Source organism: Microcebus murinus, chromosome 3, assembly GCF_040939455.1.
Source record: "Microcebus murinus isolate Inina chromosome 3, M.murinus_Inina_mat1.0, whole genome shotgun sequence".
Taxonomy (NCBI): domain Eukaryota; kingdom Metazoa; phylum Chordata; class Mammalia; order Primates; family Cheirogaleidae; genus Microcebus; species Microcebus murinus.
In genome coordinates this window covers 7,205,248-7,227,610 of record NC_134106.1, presented here as the reverse complement: position 1 = coordinate 7,227,610, position 22,363 = coordinate 7,205,248, and the positions used below count along the sequence as shown (strand labels likewise).

Here is a 22,363-nt window from a genome sequence, read left to right as displayed (position 1 = left end):
TCCATGCGATGGTATAATACATAATTTCCATAAGGCTTCAGATCAGTGGTTCTCAAAGTATAGTTCCTGGACCAGCAGTATACATATCATTTAATAACTTAGAAATGCAAATTATTGTGTTCTAACAAGCCATCCAGGTGATTCTGATGGATGCTAAAGTTTAAGGACCACTGTTTTAAAATATATAAGGACACAGATTTCCATAAAATATTGTTTAAAAAAATATATGCATACTTTTTTGTATAGTCCAACATGTAAGGACTTCCAGTAAAGATGGCAGATTGAAAACACCTTAACCTCTGCTCTCTCCCACTACAAAAATTATTATAAAGGAATTTTAAAACATATAAACCTAAGAACAAATAATTATAAAAGAGATAACAGCAATAAAATTTTAGAAGTTATAAAGCATATGGAACGGTGATTATTGTTTTAGCTGTCCTGGCAAAGCTAGATCCAAAGCTATTAGTGGCAAAAGCCAAACAGTAATCTTCACTGGAGATTCCTAAAGAAGGCTCAGGAATTGGCTAAACCAGGTACTCCTGAAAATGGATGAAGGCAGGACTAATAGCAGAAGGACTGCTTGAAAGTCTTAGTAAGAAGCAGTTAGATATCCAGATTCTTATCCCAACTCCATGCAGCTAAGTGACTGCCCCTTCCCAATCCTGGCCAAAAATTAGAAATTTCTTCTCCAGAGAGAAGGGTCTCTGGTATAGGGCATGCCAGTCACATGCACAGTTGAAAAGTTAAAACAGGAGGACTAAATGAAAGTTTACATACTGAGTATTAAGAAAACTCCACACACACTCCCCTTGGGCCTTCCTCTTCCCACCCAGTTCCCAGAACACAGACAGTCAGGATTACACACCTGCCAAACAGAAGAGTCAAAGAGATTTATCTGCAGAATCTGATCAGCTCAGGGGGGAAAGATTTAAAGATAATAATGCTGGAGGGTCACTAAGAAAATAACCCAGCTAGATCACCTTTGTACACTGAGCAGAGCTGACAAGACTTACCATGGGTACAAAGCTTTCAATCAACTTTTTAGTCTCCATTTTTAGAGAAAAATGGCTATCAAAGGCTCTTTAAACATTTGAACAAAGCCTCTAATATAAAAAGCAGAGGCCAAGATAATCAAATCAGTTGGGAAATATCATTAATATCTTCTGCAAAATAAGAAAAGATGCTCCACAAAAATAAGGGCAAAATCCAGGAAAAAAGATGAAATGGGATCCAGGAAATAAAAAATTCAACAAAAGAGAAGTGATAGAATCTCAGGATGGTGGTAAAGAGAGATCCTAAAGTCAGCCAGGCCACAGGTCTAGAGACATCATTCTAGATAGGAACACTCAGAAGCTCCAGAGAGACTTCTTTCAGAAGATGAAATTGATAGAATACCTAAGGTATTGAGAGATTTTAAGGTCTGGAAGGAAGTGTGGAGATACAATAGTAATAAATCATACATTAGTGATAAATAGAAAACTAAATGAATAACAAAATAATTATCGACTCTGGGAAAACAAAAGGATATATAGAAAAAGTCGTCACAGTAAACTACATGGATGACTCAGTTCTAAATGGCATTTATACATTTATAATAATTTAAGCACCAAATCTCACTGTAGTAAAAAATTATAATTATATTGAGAAGACAGAGAATGAGAAATGCACAATCATGTACTGGTGACTATGTGCAGAGAAGAGGCTGTGAGGAATGTGTGAAAGACCTGAGACTTCATCTTCAACAGTGAGAATTCAATAGCTAATGTTCCAAATCAGAAATCAAGATGTACTACCAGAAGCATGTTATACAGAGATATGGAAGTTACAAAACAGCGGAAAATAATGCCTCTTGGGAATAGGACCGTTTGTGGTGAGAGTGGACTATAACTTTAAAAATCTTTTATTTTTGGCCGGGCGCGGTGGCTCATGCCTGTAATCCTAGCTCTCTGGGAGGCCGAGGGGGGCGGATTGCTCGAGGTCAGGAGTTCAAAACCAGCCTGAGCAAGAGCGAGACCCCATCTCTACTATAAATAGAAAGAAATTAATTGGCCAATTTAATTGGCCAATTGGCTATATATAAAAAATTAGCCGGGCATGGTGGCGCATGCCTGTAGTCCCGGCTACTCGGGAGGCTGAGGCAGAAGGATCGCTCGAGCCCAGGAGTTTGAGGTTGCTGTGAGCTAGGCTGATGCCACAGCACTCACTCTAGCCTGGACAACAAAGGAGACTCTGTCTCAAAAAAAAAAAAAAAAAATCTTTTATTTTTGCAATTTTTCATAGTAAGACTTATAGAAATATTTGAATTACATACATGAAGAATTTTGATTTAGAAATTTAAAGAAGAAAATTGCTCACATTTTTTGCAAAACAAAACAATAAAACTCTTTCTGGGTGGTACAATAACTGGTGGTTTTATTTTCTTTGTGATCATCTGCATCCTTTTTTTTTTTTTAAATTTATTTATTTTTATTTTAGAGTATTATGGGGGTACAAGTGTTAAGGTTACATATATTGCCCATGCCCCCCTCGAGTAAGAGCTTCAAGTGTGATCATCTGCATCTTATAGTTTTATTCTAAGAGTTATATTAATAATTACTTTTAATGTAAAAACTAAAAGCAAGCTACTGGGACTATCATTTACTAAAAAACAAATAAGCAAACAATCCTTAAAATAGGTAAACAAAACAATAACAATCTTTAAAAGGAATTAATATCTTTTTTTTAAAAGGTTTGGATGATTTTAGAGTCAGTCTTCTGGGACTGTTTGAGTTCAGGCTTGCCTGAAAACATGGAGAAAAAACCTCTAGAGATTTATTGCTGTTCAACTATTCTATAATTCTAACACTTTACTTCTTTGGACACAAAAAGTAACTCATCTGATATCTGTGTCACTGTGCAGTCCAGCAAGAAATGCTGATATGCTGACAAAAGAAATTTTTAATCTTGGGAAGGCAAGAGGCTTGCAAAGAAACAGCCCATTCAAGAAGAGTTTTGTTGAAAATTTTATGTATCTTTTTCCCCCCTTAAACTTGGCTTAAAGTATAAATAACTACACTTAACCCAGATTTCAATAAACAATTCCTAACACCAGGTGATTTGGAAGCTATTTCCCAAAGAACTCTATTAGTACACATCAAGATTCATGTAATCTATAACAAAAGCCTGGCCTGTTCTCTGAGATCTGCTTTCCACCATGATTTAAAAAAAAAAAAATGTAGTAAAGGAACAACTAAAATGAATAAATGCTTTAGGGAGAAGGTCTATGTCTATAACCTTAAATATACTCCTCATCTATTTTTAGTTACGGAATTAAATCAGAAAGTAAGACATACACACGTAACATGCTTAAAAATTGGGCGTATAATCTTTGACTCTTATTTGGCCATATTGGTTAAGTTATCACTTTTTCTGCTGCAACTTTTCTCTGAAAATTCTGAGCTCACACATATATGATCTTTTTTGAGTGAGCCTCCTTCTGGATCCACTTATTCTTTATGTCCCTTTTAAAATCACACAAAAATATATGGAGACAATGTGCCTTTTAAAAAATTGCACTGGCCGGTGCAGTGGCTCATGCCTGTAATCCTAGCACTCTGGGAGGCCAAGGCAGGAGGATCACTTGAGGTCAGGAGTTCGAGACCAGCATGAGCAAGAGCGAGACCCCTGTCTCTATTAAAAATAGAAAAATTAGCCAGATGTGGTGGTGTATGTCTGTAGTCCCAGATACTCATGAGGCTGAGGCAAGAGAATTGCTTGAGCCCAGGACTTTGAAGTTGCTGTGAGCTAGGCTAATGTCACAGCACTCTAGTTCTGGTGACAGAGTGAGACTCCATCTCAAAAAAAAAAAAAAATTGTACTAAGAATTCATTTAATTTGCCTTTTTCTTAGCCATGTGATTTAGTAAGTCATGTGACTTTGCTAGACCAAATTCCCCTTCCTTGGAATATCAAGAGATTGGATTAAATTATTTTTAAGAGATAGTAGTAACTTTAAAACTCTAAACAGTTTGGTTCTCATTTTTACCTGGTTGTGATGCTCTGCTGCTGACGGGGAAAGACTTTTGACTAAAGATGTCAGATTGTGACTCTGCTCCACTTTCAACAAAAGAATAGCTAACATCACTTAGCAGCTCAGGCTCACTACTCCAGTCCGAATGACTTAGATTATCTTCTACTACCTGTTTGCAAAATAATATAAACAAAATTATTACACAGGAATTTAAAACATAGTTAATGTCTGTGAATGTACACAATTCCCAACCATCACAAACACCATAAAAGAAACCACTCTAGAGAACTTCAACTGTCTGCCAAGACCCTAAGCCTGAAAGACCTTTACTTTGAAACACGCTCCCTGACAGCTCCCAGCAGTGCTTCTGGGAGAAAGGCTACAGACAAAGGTGAGGGAGGAAGCAGGCTGCCAGCACATACATCAGATCTCCTCCTTCCACAAACATCTCTCTTACAGCACTAACATCTTTACCAATCAAAACACTGAGCATCAATAATGACTCCGTGCACACTGGCTGGCCTCTTTTTTACCAAACCTACCTGGGGAGTTCTTGCTTTATAGCTTTGCTAATTCTGGTTATCTTGCCTGAACTGTCCCTTCTCTTTCTCTCTCTTCAACTTATTACTTACTCTATCATGCCACTGAAAACCCACTCTTCTTCAGTGATTTCTCATTTCTTTGAACTCCTGTAGTACATACTGTTTATAAGACATAATCAACAAGGATATACTATCTCACACCATTGTTTAATTGTTCACATGTACTATTGAAATGGTGGTCAGAGTGTCCCTAAAAAAGTCAGCGGGCTGGCTACCTGAAGATCTCCTTTGCTGACATTACCTTGGGGAACTGATCACAGTCAGAAAGCCATGATCTCAGCCTCGAAGGCCAAGAAACCTGATCTTATTGCAAGGCAATAATACTCATGTTAAAGAAGCTCACAAGAGAATGAAGCAAAAAAGAAAAAAATCAGGGAATGAAATAAGATAATCATAATCTCTGTCAAGCACATTGCTTCCCTAATGGCAAGCCACATGAGAGGCAAGGTATGCCATAAAGCTGGCTGATGACCACAGACTCATTGAGAAAATTGAGGCAATCAGAAGAAAACGTCCAAAGGTTCACACAGGTGACCACTGCCAGCAAATCTACCCATACTCTGCCCTCTGCCTGATTCTTCTCGACTAAGTTCCCATCTAAAGCCAGCTTCTCCTTTGTGCACTCTATCCTATCCCTCTCATCCATTCAGCGCTATCTATTTAAGACCCACTTCTCCTTTCTCTCCACTGTGCATTTTTCTTCTCTCCTAAATCATTCTTATCAGTACACAAATATGCTATCATTTATCTCACTTTTTTTTTTTTAAAGAGATAGGGTCTTGCTCTGTTACCCAGGTTGGAATGCAGTGGTGCGATCATAGCTCACTGCAGCCTCAAACTGCTGGTCTCAAGCAATCCTCCTGCTCAGTCTCCCAAAGAGCTAGGACTCTACAGGCACCCGCCACCATGCCCAAATAATTTTTGCATTTTTTGTAGAGACAGGGTCATGCTACATTGCCCAGGCTTGTCTTGAACTCCTGGCCTCAAGTGATCCTCCCGCCTTGGCCCCCCTAAGTGCTGGGATTACAGACAGGAGCCACCACACCCAGCCAATCCCATTTTAAAAAACTTTTCCCTTGACCCCAGCTACCACACAATTTCTCTGTACTTCAGCAAAATGCCTTGGAATAGTCCAGATTTGTTTTCCCCAATTTCTCTGCTCTCAATCTACCTTACACCCCATTCCAATCAAGCTTTTGGTCCCACTCCATTGATCAGTTTGTAGCCCTCTTCCTTCTTGACCTAGTGGCAGCATTTATCACAGTTGATTACTGCCCTCTTCTTGAAACACTTTGTTTTCTTGGTTTCCAGAATGGCTCTCACTCTCTTGGCTGTCCTCTTACTTCCCAAGTGTTTCTCTAACTTTTTTGCCAGTTTCTTTTTTATCCCAAACATCTTAACCCAACAGTGGCCCAGAGTTTAGTTCTTGGTACTGTCTTCATTCCTTGGTGATATCATTCTGGTCTTATGGTTTCGAATATTAGCTATACCTCCTCCCTCCTCATATTTTAACATCCCTTAAATCCAAATCAATCAGTGGCATGTCTCAATTTAATTTGCTGCATTCTTTTCTTTCTTGGTGATACTTAAAATAATGGTGTATCTTACAAACAATGGTATTTTAGATTCAATAATTACAGTATAAACTGACAGCTTCCAAATTAATTTCCAGCCCAGACCTCTCTTCTGAACTACAGACTGATATATCTAACTGCACACTTGACATTTCCTCTTGGACGTCTAACAGCTGTCTCAAACTTAACATGTCTAAAACAGAACTCATGATCTTCCTGTTCCACCTGCCATTTTAGCTGATGGCAATTTTTTCCTTCCAGCTGCTCCAGCCAAAAACCTTAGAGTTGTCTTTTATTCCTCTTTCTCTCACACCCCACATCCAATCCATCAGGAAATTCTGTAGGTTCTATCTTCAGTTGATCTAGAATCTTGCCACTTATCACCTCCAGGGCCAGCACTTGGCCCCAGCCTCCCTCATTTCACATCTAGAGCAGTCCTTCTCAAACACGCAGATATGGATTTAAATTGGTCTGGGTGAGACCTGGAATTCCTCTGCATTTCTTCCCATAGATATCCCCATGGTTTACTCTCTCACATCCTTAAGATCCCTCATCAGGAAGGCCTTCCCTGACCACTCTCTGTTAAATAGCACCCTTCCCCCACTGCCACACTTTGTATATTTGCTTGTTTTTGCCTTTTCTGGAATTTTTCAGTAATTTATCTCACCCAAGATCACATAACTCAAAAGTAGGGTCCAGGATTCAGGTGCAAGCCTCTTACTGGTCTTGGAACAGTTAATATCCATCAAAACACTAAGAAAATATTTACTGGCTATGTATGAGAGGACTAAGCTTCTAATTTAAAAGTAATTATTTCTTTTTCCTTTCATAATATAGTACAGTTGTATTCTTGTGGTAGAAATTACATTACCAACTTATATATCAGCTTACAATTTTACCTATTGCTTATTTATTCACCAAGATTTTGGGGTGTGCTGCTAATACTGCTTTACACAGGTGCTTACTCAAACCTTTTATTTATTTATTCATTCATTCATTCATTCATTCATTTATTTCAGAGACAGGGTGACAAAGCTCTCACTCTGTCACCTAGGCTGGAGTACAGTGACACAAATCATAGCTCATTGTAACCTCGAACTCCTGGGCTCAAACGATCCTCCAACCTCAATCTCCCAAGTAACTAGGACTATAGGAGCACACTACCATGCCTGGCTAATTTTTTTTTTCAAGACAGGGTCATGCTATGTTGCCCAGGCTGGTCTCAAACTCCTGGCCTCAAGTGATTATCCCACCTCAGCCTCACAAAATGCTGGGATCACAGGTGTGAGCCACCACACCTGGTCCTATCTTAATCTTAAATTAACCTAAAAATATTAAAATGTCAGAGAGAATCCTAGGTTCTAATTCATATTTTCTATGTGCTAGGCAAAGTCCCTGTACTTAAATACAAGCAACAAATACCTTAGCTATGAAATTTTAAAAATCAAGTTCTTAGCAGTTTGAATAATTCTTTCTTTTCTTTTTCCAACTATCACCTTGGAAATATAGCACTTTTTGCTTTTCTTAAGAGGTACCTGTCTCTTATATCAAGATAGGATAATGTTTCATAACTCTATGATTATAAAATGTCTTTCCAGTAAATTCAAGTTATTTCTCTTGAGTTTAAATAGTATCATATTTAAAAACATTTTCTAAACTAATTCCTTAGGTTATACCCCTTTAACCATTGTTTCTTGCATTATTTGACTATTCTAAATTTCTCATTCTTAGGACCAGTATCACGTGAGGATACTTGAGTAGCTCAGAGGTTTATCTCCTTCACTCATGTCTGTCACCTACACCATTTATCCAGGCCCAAGTCTTTACACTGCATGTGGAACCTGTGAGAACCCAACCAAACAAGGGAACACAGCGCCAAGTTCCCAAGCTCTTAAACAAGTGTGTATTAGATAGATTCAGAAACGCTTCTTTGCTCTTCTCTAAATACAGGTGGTCCCTGACTTAAGATTTTTAACTTTACAATGTTACAAAAGCAATATGCATTCAGTAGAAACTGTACTTCAAGTACCCATACAATCATTGTTTTCCATTTTCAGTACAGTATTCAATAAATTACATGAGGGTCATCATTTCCATCTCAGGTAGAAAAAAATTACATGAGATAATATTCAATCCAGTATTATAAAATACACTTTAAGTTTGATGATTTTTGCCCAACTTTAGGCTAATATGAGTGTTCTGAGCATGTTTAAAGTAGGCTAGCTAAGAAAGGGCGTTGGTTAGGGGTATTAAATGCATTTTCTTACAATATTTTCAACTTACAGTGGGTTAATCAGGATGTAACCCCATTATAAGTCAACAAGCATCTGTATCACACATCCAACACATCATTGATTAGCACACTCACCTTTCTCAGCAGTGAACCTATCCCCTATCCAAATAAAATTTTACAGGGCACATTTATAGAGTAGTTAAAAACAAACTGCTACAAATATAGATGGTGGATGTGGGGGGCTGGGGTACCTAGATTTCTTTTTCTTCACATAAAGGCTTCTGAGAAGAGATGATAACTGAGCTGAATTTTGAAATGCCAGGTAAAGTAGGTATTCCAAACAAAAGGACTTACATACACAAACAAATTCTTTTAATAGTATAGTAATAGAAATTCCTTAAGCTTTTATCTAGAAAACCCACCACAAATTCCTTTATATTTCAAGTAGTCTAATAAGAAGTCAAAATTAATTCCAATGTCTAGATCAATGACCCTTTTCTTCTGGACTATAAAAGAAGACTCTTCACTGAAAATCCTCTGACAAGCATCATACTCCCAGATACTCAAACTGGTCATGATCCCATCTCCATCTCTACATCTCACCAGACATGTCTTTTAGTCCCACTTTTCAGACTCGTGACTCACCATAGCTTTCTTTCTAGTGGTATAAATTGGTTTCTCACAATATGCCTGCTTGCTCTTCTGAAGGTAGCGCTTCCAAAAATTATGTAAAACTTCATTCTAACGTGGAAGGGAAATGAGAATGGGTGGTGATTCAGGTTATGATGACAAACATATGGGCACATCCATACTGCAGACTTTGTACTCTATATATTAATTTCCAAAGGATGTCTTATGCAGTTTTCACAATTAGAGAACAAAATCCTTTGGTGTGTTTCTGTAGCATCTATAAGGATGTGAGTTCCACAAAATGCACTTTGGGGAGTGATAAGTTAAACCAGTGTTTCTCAAACTTGAGTGTGCATCAGAATCACATGGAGGGCTTGTTAAAACAAGTTTTCCATCTAAATGTATTCTTATCTGCTTTTCTTTAAAAAGAATTATCACAATATCAGATATATGGGAAACACTGAAAAAAATCCTTCTTAATCTTAGAGAAGGAAAGGACATTAAAGATCACCTAGTTGAATTCTTACCTTTTGTATATTAAACAAATTAAGGATCAGAGAAAGAAATCAACTTATACATGACTACATTTCTAGTTAGCGGCAAAGCTGCCACCAGGTCTATCGACCTGCCCTGACTGTAAGTAAAACTAAACAAAAAAACTTTTCCATTTATTCATCACCTACTAGGTACCAGATATCCGTCGCCTCTAACACAATACAGTAAGATAGCTATTACTTCTATTTTACCACTGAAGAAACTGAGTTAGCTTGGCCAAGATTACCCAGCCAATAAACAGAAAAGCCATGAATAGAATTTGGAGTCAGTTCTGACTCCTGAGCCTGTGTTCTTATTTTCATCAGTCAGTTTCAGAAAAACTGTTTTCAGAATTAATCCCTAATGAAATGGATAGTCAGCTATGTAGAAATAAACCCTACTATAGCTATTCAGTGTAATTATATAAAACTATTTATAAACATTTATACATAGGATAACTATGCAGTGATAGACTAGATCATAAACCCCCACTATCTTACCTAATGCAGTGACTGTAACAGGTTAAGTCTGTGGTGTTTCATGTTTTTGAATGTTTAGTTCCTTTGTCTTTTAAGAGATGGGGTCTTGCTATATTGTCCAGGCTGGTCTCAAACTCCTAGCCTTAATTAATCCTCCTGCCTCAGCCTCCTAGTACAGGTGGGGCTAGAAGCATGAGCTACTGCTCCTGGCTCTGAATTTTTAATTCCTATAACGCTTTTAAAGGCACGGCCAGAGTCCATTTTAGACCATGCACTGCTCCAGAGGTCATTCTCTTTTGGCTTGCCCCATATACTGGTTTTTTGTTTTTTTTCTTTTGAGACAGAGTCTCGCTTTGTTGCCCAGGCTAGAGTGAGTGCCGTGGCATCAGCCTAGCTCACAGCAACCTCAAACTCCTGGGCTCAAGCGATCCTCCTGCCTCAGCCTCCTGAGTAGCTGGGACTACAGGCATGCACCACCATGCCCAGCTAATTTTTTCTATATATATTAGTTGGCCAATTAATTTCTTTCTATTTATAGTAGAGATGGGGTCTCGCACTTGCTCAGGCTGGTTTTGAACTCCTGACCTTGAGTGATCCGCCCGCTTCGGCCTCCCAGAGTGATAGGATTACAGGCATAAGCCACCAAGCCCGGCCTCCATATACTGGTTTGAACAGCAGATGCTCCTCTACAAATCTTTCCTTGGTGACTTCAGCCCTCATTGATCTTTTTCCCTTCTCTTTCTGCCTTTAATATCACTTATGAGTATATACTGTTAAAGAAATTTCATGTCTACTAATTTCACATATACATAAATCCCCCTCCCCAACTAGGCTGGATCTCTCAGAACTTGGTTTCCAATGAAGAGCACGAAGCAAGAATACAATAAACAACTTGTTGGTAAATAACTAGCTGTTAAAAGAATTCCTGAAAATGGCTCTTACTAGATGAGGGAATATGAAATTCAAAAAACTGCAGGAATACTATGCTACTCCAGGAAGGCAGCAAAGTCAAAGTGTGATCCCTGGACTAGAAGCATCAGTGTCTCATGGGAATTTGTTAGAAATCCAAATTCTTGGGCCCTGATCCAGACCTACTGACTCAGAAGCTCTGGGAAGAGGGTCCAGCAATTGGTATTTCAACAATACCTCCAGGTGACTGTGATGAATACTCCAGTGAACCACTGGTTTACCATGACTGCCCAAATTGCATTCAGTAGAACTCAAGTCCTGACAGACACTACATATACACACCAAAGGAATTTGTTCTTAAACTGTGAATACCACAGAGGACATCTCTTGGAAATTAAACAAGCACATTAACATAGAGAAACAAATAAGCCCAGAAAGTTATTTGTTTTACTTTGTTTAACCTGGTGTTTCCTAATATCTGAAGACTAAAATCTTTTCAATTTTCTTTTGCATGTATTGCTTATTTACATACTGTAAAACACACTTTAGGAACTGCTGGTCTAGTAAAAGAATTAAAGCAAAACTATCAGAAAAATAATTCTTCCAGTAGCCCTAGTGTTATTACTGATTTCTCCCTAGTTCCACTCTACATCTTACTTTTCTTCAAAAAACAAAATGTAAAGCTAACATCTAGTCCCAAATGGTCTTACCTTTAACTCTGGGCCTACTCCAAGGCTCTTTAAGGCTTCTGCTTGTTGATAAAGTATGTACTGAAAACCTTCACACACATACCAATCCCAGCCTTTTTCTAAATGACAAATAACACATTTTAGACATCTGCATTCCTAATTTACTGCAATTCCGCTACACAGTTACAGTTTGTGTTTTACACATTACAACTTGAATTTTTGGTATCCCTGAATAGAGTTTCCATTCTTACATTCTCTTATTTCCTATCTGGCAAATTTTTATACAAATGCTAAAACTAAACATTTTATATAATTTATTGGATTTCAAATGTTCTGAAATAGTAACCTAAAAGGGAGAAAAATGAATAGCCAACATATTTAAGAAAGTGAAGTAAGTTTTAAAAATGTGTATTTTACTGAACAATGACCAGCAGAATCCTAAGTGAAAGTACTCGGTTACTGCTTCCATTTTTCTGTTCCAATTTATAAGGTAAGGATGAATATCTGGTGAACCAAAGAACCAACGTCAAGATCTGATGGTCCAGAAGTGCAGGAAAGAACATTATTTGAAGAAAATAAACTGTTCAATGGCATTCTACTTTTCTAGAAATTGTTCTAGAATGGGAGAAACTGAAAGCAAGAAAACTAACACTGATCTCAGCCTAGGTACCAGGTATGTGCTAGGTATTTTTTTTACTTTTATTTTTTTACCTTGTTTTTATTCTTATTTTCTATTTTATTTGTTTTTATATCCTCTGTTTTTTTTTCACTCCACCTCTAAGTGCTAGGTATTTTAAGTAGGTTATTTTAGTGAATTCTCAAAACTACCCTAGAGAGATTGTGAAGAAATCTGCCACCATGATAGAGCTACTATAATCACTAGCTGAAGGAAAGGTAAAGTCCATCAGGACCCTTATGTTTTACCTCTCACTGCTGGACAAACACTCTAACTCTTTGAAAAGCATGTTATCAGCACTTTTTATACATAGCTTCTGAAGTCTGGTACTGAGTCCAAGATCTCTTCTCCCCTGCAGAATGTCAGGGGATTCCAACTCTTCTGCTTTCCTGAATGTCACAAAGACTCCCCACCCCCGCTCACCAACCCAATTTCCTCCCAGGAAGGGTTTCAGGTTGTATGAGTGAAATGGAAAGGCCTGTAATTCTGATGTATCTAGAAGCTGAGGAAGTTTAAACTCTTTAAGCTATATACATATGCTCTCTTCTTCATGCACACTATTCTTAGAGACTGATAAAGTTGTATTTTATATTATGAGTCTGTGTTCCTATTTTACATAACAGATGGTATTACCATTCTCATTTTACAGATGAAAAAGGATGACTATAAGACACTTAACCCCTAATATAAAGCACCTGAAGTTCCTTAAGCAATTTAGGTTTAAACTACACATTTTAACTATTTAAATAGGTTAAGTCAGAATTAATTGGGGTTAACTCTGATAAAATTTAGTGAAAATTAATCAGGTCTTAGCCCAATAAAAATAGTTACTATTAAAGGTTAAATATGAATGTGAGTTAGCATTTAGGGATTCTCTCTGTTATTCATCTAAGAACATCAATGTATTTCATATAAATATTCCATTAATATACATATATTTAGTGCGTGTGTGTGTCCTCAAAGCTACCTCATGTAGAAGAGTCTACTATTATCATTAGCCTGGTTTCAAATTTGAGAATCTGATCCTAGGTAGTTAGTCATAAAAATAAAAAGCATCAGTTAGACTTTACCTCAGATTCTTCTCAATAATGGTTAATTATATGTATTCATTGGATTAATGAAATATATTACCTTTCAAAGCATATCCATGCTGAAGCTATTTTAAGAGAAAATAATTTTCCCTATTTTAAAGTGTATATTGAAAATTCAATGTGAGAAATGGATTTCTGAAAGTTGAATCTCCTGTTTAAGTCACCCTACCAGAAGATCCCTCAGCTGAATTATTTCATAAAATAAGCATTTTTCTTCAAAAGCACAAAAAATCATATTCATAATGGATAATATAGAAAAGCACATACGCTCCCTTTGCTATTAATATTATTTTTTGCACAATAGTTGCTCCAGTGGAAAAGCAACTCATTGACAATAAGCAGGATAATAAAAGAATATGCTTCAAGACATTTGCTTCCCATTTTACCATCAATAGTTTCCCATTTTAATTTCATTTTGGATTATCTGCTTTAAAATCTGAAATTTTCTCTAGAATCTATTTAAAATTCCATTCCATGTCCCCACATCATGAAGGTGAAAGATGTGAATAAAGAACATTAAGCACATATGAAGAAAGAGCTTACCAAGCTTTTTTTTTCTTTTAAGACCCCGGTTGATGGCTTTTATCTTGCTATTAGGAATATCTTCAGTGTTTATAACTTCCTTAGATCTCTGCAAGAAACAAAAAACAATCCATTAAAAAAGTAGTTTTACATCCCCCTAAGCATATTTCCAAGTATGCTCTGGGAAATATAATGAACCAAACTGTGAGTGCCAGGGCCAGTGATGGTAACATGTTGGGAAATTATAAAAATTGTAACATTCTGATTAATCTTTATGGTTTTTTCATTCAAAATTTCTCAGTACTTAAAACAGTGTCTGGAACACAGTAACCACCATCTGTTAAATGAATAAACTTTTATATCTTGGTATTAATACAATTTATGTATTTATCATAACTGGCAATATCTAACCTACATACAGATAAGTTTCATCCTATTTCTTCATGTACTTTATAACACTCTAAAACTGCTTCCATTTCTGAAATTATAAAAGTACTACTTTTTATTTTCGATCAAACTACAGAATTTAGAAGGACTAAATAAATGGCTAGTACAATTCATAACAAAGTCTTCAATCCCAATTGTTCTCAAGGGCAGGTACCTAAGATCCTGGCTCTCTCATAACCAAAAAGAAAAGTATTGAGTCTTATTGCCAGAAGAAAGGTAAAAGATCTTTTAAACAGCAGAGGACATTAACATATTTTTCTAAATTTAGAAATTTGGAATGAAGTTTACCTTTAACTCTCAATAAGAATAAAAAAGACATGTCTCTAACAATAGGATTCCTAACAATAGGAATGTAGACTCTCTAGTCATAGAAACCATATTCAAAGCAATTCTGGTATATTGGGTTGGCCACACAGAGAATATAAGATATGTCAGAATAAATACCAAAACAGTTACCCATTTTTGAAGGGGAGCTGTAAAAAAAAACAGAAAACACCCAGTTATCTGGCAAAGACAAGTAAAGCTTATAAAGAGTAGCCAAGAAAAAAAGACGTAAAATCTGAACTAGATAAAACGTGAAACAGCAAAAAACATGAAAAGGCTAAACATCCAAAACTAAAGCTATATATAATTAATTAAATTACTGAGTGGTTACATTATGGAATATTTATACAGTCAATAAAAATTCTGCAAATGTTTAGAAAAAGTATTTTCCACATTGTTAAGACAGAAGATTCAATAGTACTCACACACATTCCTTTTTCCCTCTCATACACAGGACAAAAGAGACTGAAATGTGTGTTGAGATTATTCGTTATTTTAGCTTTCACCTTCACAGTTTCCAAATTTTCTACAGTAAACAGGATTGCTCTTATAATCATAAAAACTGAAAGGGGCAGCCTTGCAAAAATAACAGGAAAATACCTAATGCCACAACTTCCTCAGTAATGGTTAAAGATCAATTCTATGAGCTCTCTCACTAATAGGAGCCCTGCAGGAGTTCTGTTTTGCATAACTTCTAAAGAAAGCTGAATGGACCGAAAAGACATGCAAATCTCTCTCTTTCAAAATTGTTTTTTGAGAATCTGCTTTTACAGAGTTCCTGAGTAAACAGCAGAAAAATGAGCCTCAACCATATCTCAAGGATAGTCACAAGTCCTGTGATAATCCTTTCTCCAAGGAAGGCAGGAAACCAAGTCTTGGACTTTGACATCCTTGCAGTTTTTGTTATCTACCTGCTGCCACTTTTGTTAGCAACTGACAACCGTCACTATTTTTTTTCTTCATCCCCATAAAAGCAGCAAGCCACTTGGCCTTGTTGCTGACATCCCCCTTCTCTTTCTCTGGGATGCCATGCTGGCTCCCTGCTCTCTTTTCTCTTTCTCTCTCTCTCTCTCTATCTCTGTCTGTCTCTCTCTCTCTCTCTTTTTCTCTGTCCTTCTAATTAATGAAATAAACTTTTAAACTTTTCTATCTTAATTTCTGTGTAAGAAATCTTTCTCCACTCGTGCCATGAGCACCTACTAGACTTTCCACTCTAACAAAAATCTACACCTTTGTATTATAAATGTCCATGAAATACTTGCAAAAATATCTATTGTCTAAATTGGATAGATTTAAGGCCTTAAATTTTTTTTCTGGATAAAATATACCAGGATAACACTCTGGTTCCTTTCCCAATTCAGAAGGTCTTTCTCCAGATTGCAGAGTATCTAGAGCTTGAAGAATTATATACAAAGGAAGCTCAAGATCAATAATAGGGGCATAAAAATAGGTCAAATTGTACCATGACTTCCATTCTTCATAGGTGTAACTACTGTCTCACTGGCCATTCCCTACCCAGTGGATATCACACCACCACACTAAACATAACCAGGGAACACCAACCACATCACATTTTATGTGAAGAACATGTCTGGATCACCACAAAGCCAAGAGTTGCCATTGAAGTCATACAACACACAACTGTGCATATAGTATGGAAAGAAGGCACTGAGCTAGGTACTTGGCCTTTATAAAGACGTTGCCCACTTTCAAGAACTCTACGTTCTTGACAAGTTATAATATTCCATGCAATTGACAGTCTTTCAAATGAGAAGCTAGGCAGTGGTATTTGAATCTTTCAAGCTTAAAAATGATGGCAGCTGACTTAATCAAACAGAATCAAATAGAAATATTATCAAAAACAGAAGTCAAACGAGCCATTAGTTAAATGTAGTTCAATTCCTACAAAAGTAGTATGCTGACTTCATCTACTAGTGCATGAGACACAATTTTTCTTCACTGTGTTTACATCTGCACTGTGGTGCAAAAGCAATGGTGAGTAAATTCACTAGTTCCTTAACACATATCAAGGCAGGGACCAAACTGCATGTATGTCAAGTGTACAATGTGACATATATATCTCTCCAAGAAACCATTGCCATAATCAAGATGAAGAACATCTCTATCACCCCCAAAATTTCATCAAGTACATATCTTTTTAATATTCCGTGTGACTAAATGGGAAGTAGATACAAGCATTTCAGCTGGAGGCTAAAGAACATTGACTGTCTCAAGGGAAAGCGCTTTTGTAACTGACTTGCAGGATAAATTTACCAGTATTCTCAAGGGGAAATTTTTTTTAACTTGTTTAATATATTTTGTCCAGGTTCTTTTTCAGTTGTTTCAGGAGGGAAGGTAAATTTGGTCCCCGTTACACCATCTTGGCCAGTAGCAGAAGTCTACACAGTTACTTTCACCTGTCTCAAATTTGCCTTTCTTAAGCCTATATGGTAAAGGTAATATTTGTTCCTTCCTGGCTCTGTAAACTTTGAGCATATCCTTTCTGTAGAGAAGATTCCTGGCACGTTTAGCCTGTCCACTTTTAAGAGGGAAGCGTGATAGGTAAAATGAACACTGGAGTCAGAAGACTCAGGTTCAAGTCCTGGCTCAACACTTTATACTTGTGTGACTTTGGCAAACTCATGAACCCTACTTGCCCTGTCTATAAATAGGCATAATAGTATATCTCAAAGGTAGTGATGAGAAGGAAATGAAATCATGGATAAGAAAATACTTTGTACTCTGTAAGATATTATACAAAGATAAAATAATAAAGCATATTTCCAATATTCCCAATAGTCCTCAAGCCTTCTAACATTCCATCTTTCAAAGCGCTAAGCTACCACAACATATTAACAACTCTTAAATAAGTATTAAATAATAAAAAGAAATGTATCACCTTCTAAGTATAATTTTAATTATTTCCCCTTAAACCATACAGTCTGAATCAGGAAATCATTTATACATGTGGCTCAACATAATTTCAAAAACTAATCCTCAATCTAATTTACAAATTGCTTAACCCATATGTAAGCACTTGAAGACTACTTACATTCTTAGAATTTGGGCACTGCATGGGTGATAAAAATATAAAGATTCTTTGGTAATTAGGCTACATATCAGGCTGAAACTGCAGTTTCTAACACATAAGCAAATTCATAAATGTGTTGCTTACCTCTGTAACATTATGGCAAGAAGTGCAATAATATTTGCCTTCATCAGTAATACCCCAAGAGACAGCAGCACACTGAGTACAGCGCTCCTTAAACTCTTTCTATAGCAGAAGAGGATAGAAAAGGTGTTAGCATCAAACCACATTCAATACATTGTACCTACACCCTGCAGCTCTACTTAGTTCTCCCAAGAGAGTTCCTGGCAATTTTACCTTATAAATAAAAAAATCAGACAACAGAAAATGTATCGGAGAGATGATCTGTAAACAGGTAGAAGAGAAGTTCAGTCTCGTGAACAGTATGAAACTAAATTAAGCTATTAGAGAAAATTTACTAAAATACAGTGTGTGAGGGGGAAAAAAAAGGAAAAAAGGTAGTAGGGGTAAAGTGGAAACAGATGAGTAAAGACCCTTGAAAATAGCTGTGAGAAAAAAAAGGTAAAATTTAAGTATAGAGAAGACCGAAAAAAGAAAAAGAAAAAGAAAGAAAGAAATGTCACTTGGAACTCCTCCAGAACACTAGCACATACTTGCCACAAAGGAACCAGATTTTTTTTTAACCAGGTTTGTTTCAAGTTTCAATTTATTCATTCTGCAATGTAATGAGTATCAACTATGCGTGTACTAGGCATTTTACCAGGTCTGGGGATGCAATGGAGAGCAAAACAGACAAGACAGATACAGGCTAATAGTTGAGTTATAATTATTAATTTCATCAACCTAGCATTTATGGAAGTTAACTTTCCATCATTCAATAAACATTTCTGAGCATCTACTATAAGATCTCCTATCACCATACCTCTTCTGCCCATACACAGACCTAATTCTCTGATTCACAACTCTTTGGTGTTTGATTCATCATCCTTGATATAATTACCGAATACCATCTAATACCATCAAAGATTGTGGCATTTAATGTAGTATGTCAAAAATGCATGCCAGGCCGGGCGCTGTGGCTCACGCCTGTAATCCTAGCTCTTGGGAGGCCGAGGCGGGCGGATTGCTCAAGGTCAGGAGTTCAAAACCAGCCTGAGCAAGAGCGAGACCCCGTCTCTACTATAAATAGAAAGAAATTAATTGGCCAACTGATATATATATATAAAAAAATTAGCCGGGCATAGTGACGCATGCCTGTAGTCCCAGCTACTCGGGAGGCTGAGGCAGAAGGATCACTCGAGCCCAGGAGTTTGAGGTTGCTGTGAGCTAGGCTGACGCCACGGCACTCACTCTAGCCTGGACAACAAAGCGAGACTCTGTCTCAAAAAAAAAAAAAAAAATGCATGCCAAAGTTATTTTGACAACTTGGTAAAGTCTTCAATGACCTCATACTAAAACTATGATAGTAGGACACCTTGGGGTGTCCTCAAACCTGAATTTGGAATCCCAGCAAGAGACAGTGGCTAGGATTCCCATAAAGAACGACAGAGATTACCTGGGGGCATTCAGGCTCCAACCCTTGCCCCTCCTTCACCCATCCCAACATCAAAGGGAACTTGTGGGTGGTCCAGTCGAGAAAGGATGAGCCATGTGGGTGGCCACCCCACAAAACCCGTAACTTCACCTCCTCCTTAAACACACCCGTAAGGACAAACACTCCACCCTCCCTCACCCACAACCTTGCCGAGCCAGAAACTCCAGTCTCTTTCCCAAAACCGCGCGCACACGCAGCCCGCCAGCCCCATCCCTAGCCCCGCCACCCTCGGCCCCGCCCTCCTCTAGCGAGCGGCAGTCCCCAGCTCGTGGGCGTCCTCCGCCGCTCCTCCTCAGGTTCACTGCCCTCTGTCCCAGGTAGTTGGGACCCGCCTGGCGCACCGCCTCCTTACCGCCTCCTCTAAGTCCATCACAGCGCCGCCGGAGCCGCCGCAGCCCGGACCCGTTACCCACGCAGCTAGCGCAACTTCCGGGAGCGGCGGAAGAAGCCCTCGGGCCGGAATCCCGAGCCCCTGACTTTGGGTTCCGGGGGCTGCAGTCGCAGGGAGAACCCGTCGGGCTCCAGGGGCGAAGCTCTGCAAATCTTGCCTCCCCTTCCCAAGTCGTCTTCCTGTCCTAGTGTCGGTGACTAAAACCAGCCAATAAGCAGTCGGGCAACACCTACTGCCAAGTTATTCAATCATGCTGTGTTCCGAAGGTGGATCGTTACCGCTGCAAGGGAAGCAATCCCGTGCCATGTTCCCCAGCATGGTCTCTCACTCCTCTGGTTTCTTCACCCATCACTGGCTTTTTAAAGGCGAGGCATTAGGGTTTGGGGGAAAGAACATAGGTAGTTGAGTTAAACCTAGATTTCTAATCACGGCTATCCTGCTTGCTTTTGCCTCAGTTTACTCTCTTGTAAGAATTACCCATTACCTGTGAGTCCCTTATACCTGAGAGTAGTGTTACCGGCGCAGGCCATTGGCCTCCGTATGTAATAAAAATTAACAGGCCAAAAGGGAGTCACAGGCAAGGTTTTATTGGAGCTCATTTTCGAATGTACTGGAGACAACACAAAGGAAAAAGTCCTCAGTCTGGCTCCCCAGGAGTTCTGGGAGAGATTTAAAGAGGCTTAGGCAGGAAAAGGGTGACCTGTAAGTATGTAGGTAGAGGTGAAAATGTTCTTGCAGCAGACTAGTTCTATTACAGGCTTCTTCATGCTTGCATCTCATTACCATGTTAAAGCCCCCCCCCTTCTGTGATTTTTACCATTAAAATGAGGTTATAATGAAGGAAAAGTCAGGGTAAGGTCAGTGTGGTGGTCTTTTCTGGCTTGAGGTGGTTGGATCCGGATAGGTCTGGTTCTTTTGCAACCAAGTGCCTTATGGTCTGTCAGTATCTTGCTCCAGTAGCCCTGAAAAACATTTCTCGTAGGTTATGCTGCTCCTGTTGTCTCTCGTTATCAGAAGGGAGGCCCTAGTCCTATCCCTATACTATCTCAATAGTGCCCGACAAATTATCTTTTATTTTTTCTTCACTGAACACATTCATTCCCTGTTTTATTCATTCCTTAAACAGGAACTGGCTTAGGTCCTAGGGATTCAGCAGTGAAGAAAGTAAACAAACTGCCTTCATGGAGATTGTATCTTGATGGAGAAAGACAAAAATAAATAAGGAAGCTATATGGTATGTTAAATGGTTGATGAATGCCAAGGAAAAAAATAAAACAGGAAAGGAGAATGGGAACAATAAGGTGGTTTCAGTTTGAAGTGGGGTGGTCAAGAAATATCTCATTGACAAGAGGATCTTTGATATAGTCATGCATACATCTCAAGAAGACAGAAGGTTATTTTGTAGTTCATAAGTGTGATGTTTGAGTTTCCATACTCATGTGCGAGACTAGCCTCCCTCAAACCTTGTTACAATGTGAGCACATTACCAGTCTCATGTGGGGAAAAAAGAAAAGACAGGAAAATGAAGGTTAAACTGAAAAATAATGGAAAGAAGGAAATGAAAAAGATTAGAGAAATTAATAAAAGAGAAAGCAGGCTTCAATAGGGACGCTCCGCAAACTAATATCAGCTCTTTGAAAAGACTAATAAATTCAGTAAACCCTGGAAAGATTGATCGAAAATTAAAGAAGAAAAGCAAAATTAACCAATATCAGGACAATGAAAGTGACATCACTACAAATACCATAGACATTAAAAAAGAGCATAATGGGATATGAATAACTCTAGACCAATAAATGTGAAAATGTAGAAGAAAAGGAGAAATTCCTAGAAAAATACAAGTTATCAAAAGATAATGCAAGAAAAAAGCAAAATCCAAACAATCTTGTATCTGTTTAAGAAATTGACTCCATAAGTAAAGTAAAATAATTAAGTAAAATATCTCACACACAAAAAACCCTCAATCTCAAATGGCATATCTGGTAAATTCTACCAAACTTTTAAGAAAGAAATAATCTCTTCCAGATAATGGAAAAAGAGCACTTACCAACACATCTTATGAGGCACACATAACCTTGACACCCAAACCTGACAAGGATATTTCAAGATAACTCGAAATTAAAGAGCACTGTCTCAGAAACATAGATGCAAAAGTTCCAAACAAAATATCACCAAATTGAATTTACATCCTTTATTGTATTTGGCAATATATAAAATAAGATAATAAATCACAACCAAGTTTGATTTATTGTAGAAATACAAGGTTAGTTTAACAACAACAAAAATAAATCAAAATAATCTAGATAGTGTGATGTAAGGATAGACAAAAAAAATCAATAAAACTGAATAGAAAGTCCAGAAACTGTCTTATAAATACATATAAGATAACTTGATTTACAACACATCTTATGAGGTAGGCATAAACTTGCAAGGGTGCTGCTAAAATTCAGTAGGGAAAGAGTAGTTTTTCAATGAATGGTTCTGGATCAATTGGACATCCATGTTAAAAATTATCAACCCCTCGTTCACAACACACAAAAAATTAAGTCAAATGGATCATAGACCTACATGTCATAGTTTAAAACCATAAAGCTTCTAGAAAAAGAAA

General features: G+C 37.7%; 1 protein-coding gene and 1 non-coding gene across 4 annotated transcripts in view; one reads left to right on the top strand and one right to left on the bottom strand.

Moving 5' to 3' along the window:
* Positions 1-19,816, bottom strand: part of TAF1B (TATA-box binding protein associated factor, RNA polymerase I subunit B) — a 68,066-nt gene extending 48,250 nt beyond the window's left edge. The window contains exons 1-6 of one of the 3 annotated variants that reach the window (XM_012778970.3): positions 19,717-19,816; positions 17,897-17,995; positions 13,972-14,059; positions 11,683-11,780; positions 9,066-9,161; positions 4,027-4,180 (exon numbers count right to left, since the gene is read on the bottom strand). In XM_012778970.3, coding sequence (XP_012634424.2) covers positions 4,027-4,180; positions 9,066-9,161; positions 11,683-11,780; positions 13,972-14,059; positions 17,897-17,995; positions 19,717-19,734 — 553 coding nt within the window. In that variant the 5' untranslated portion in view covers positions 19,735-19,816. The other 2 variants (XM_076000543.1, XM_076000542.1) reach the window with 2 other exon arrangements.
* A 1,332-nt stretch (positions 19,817-21,148) lies between these two features.
* Positions 21,149-21,252, top strand: LOC142870403 (small nucleolar RNA U13). The gene has a single exon (XR_012918805.1). It is a non-coding gene; the product is annotated as a small nucleolar RNA U13 (small nucleolar RNA).
* Positions 21,253-22,363: the final 1,111 nt, after the last annotated feature.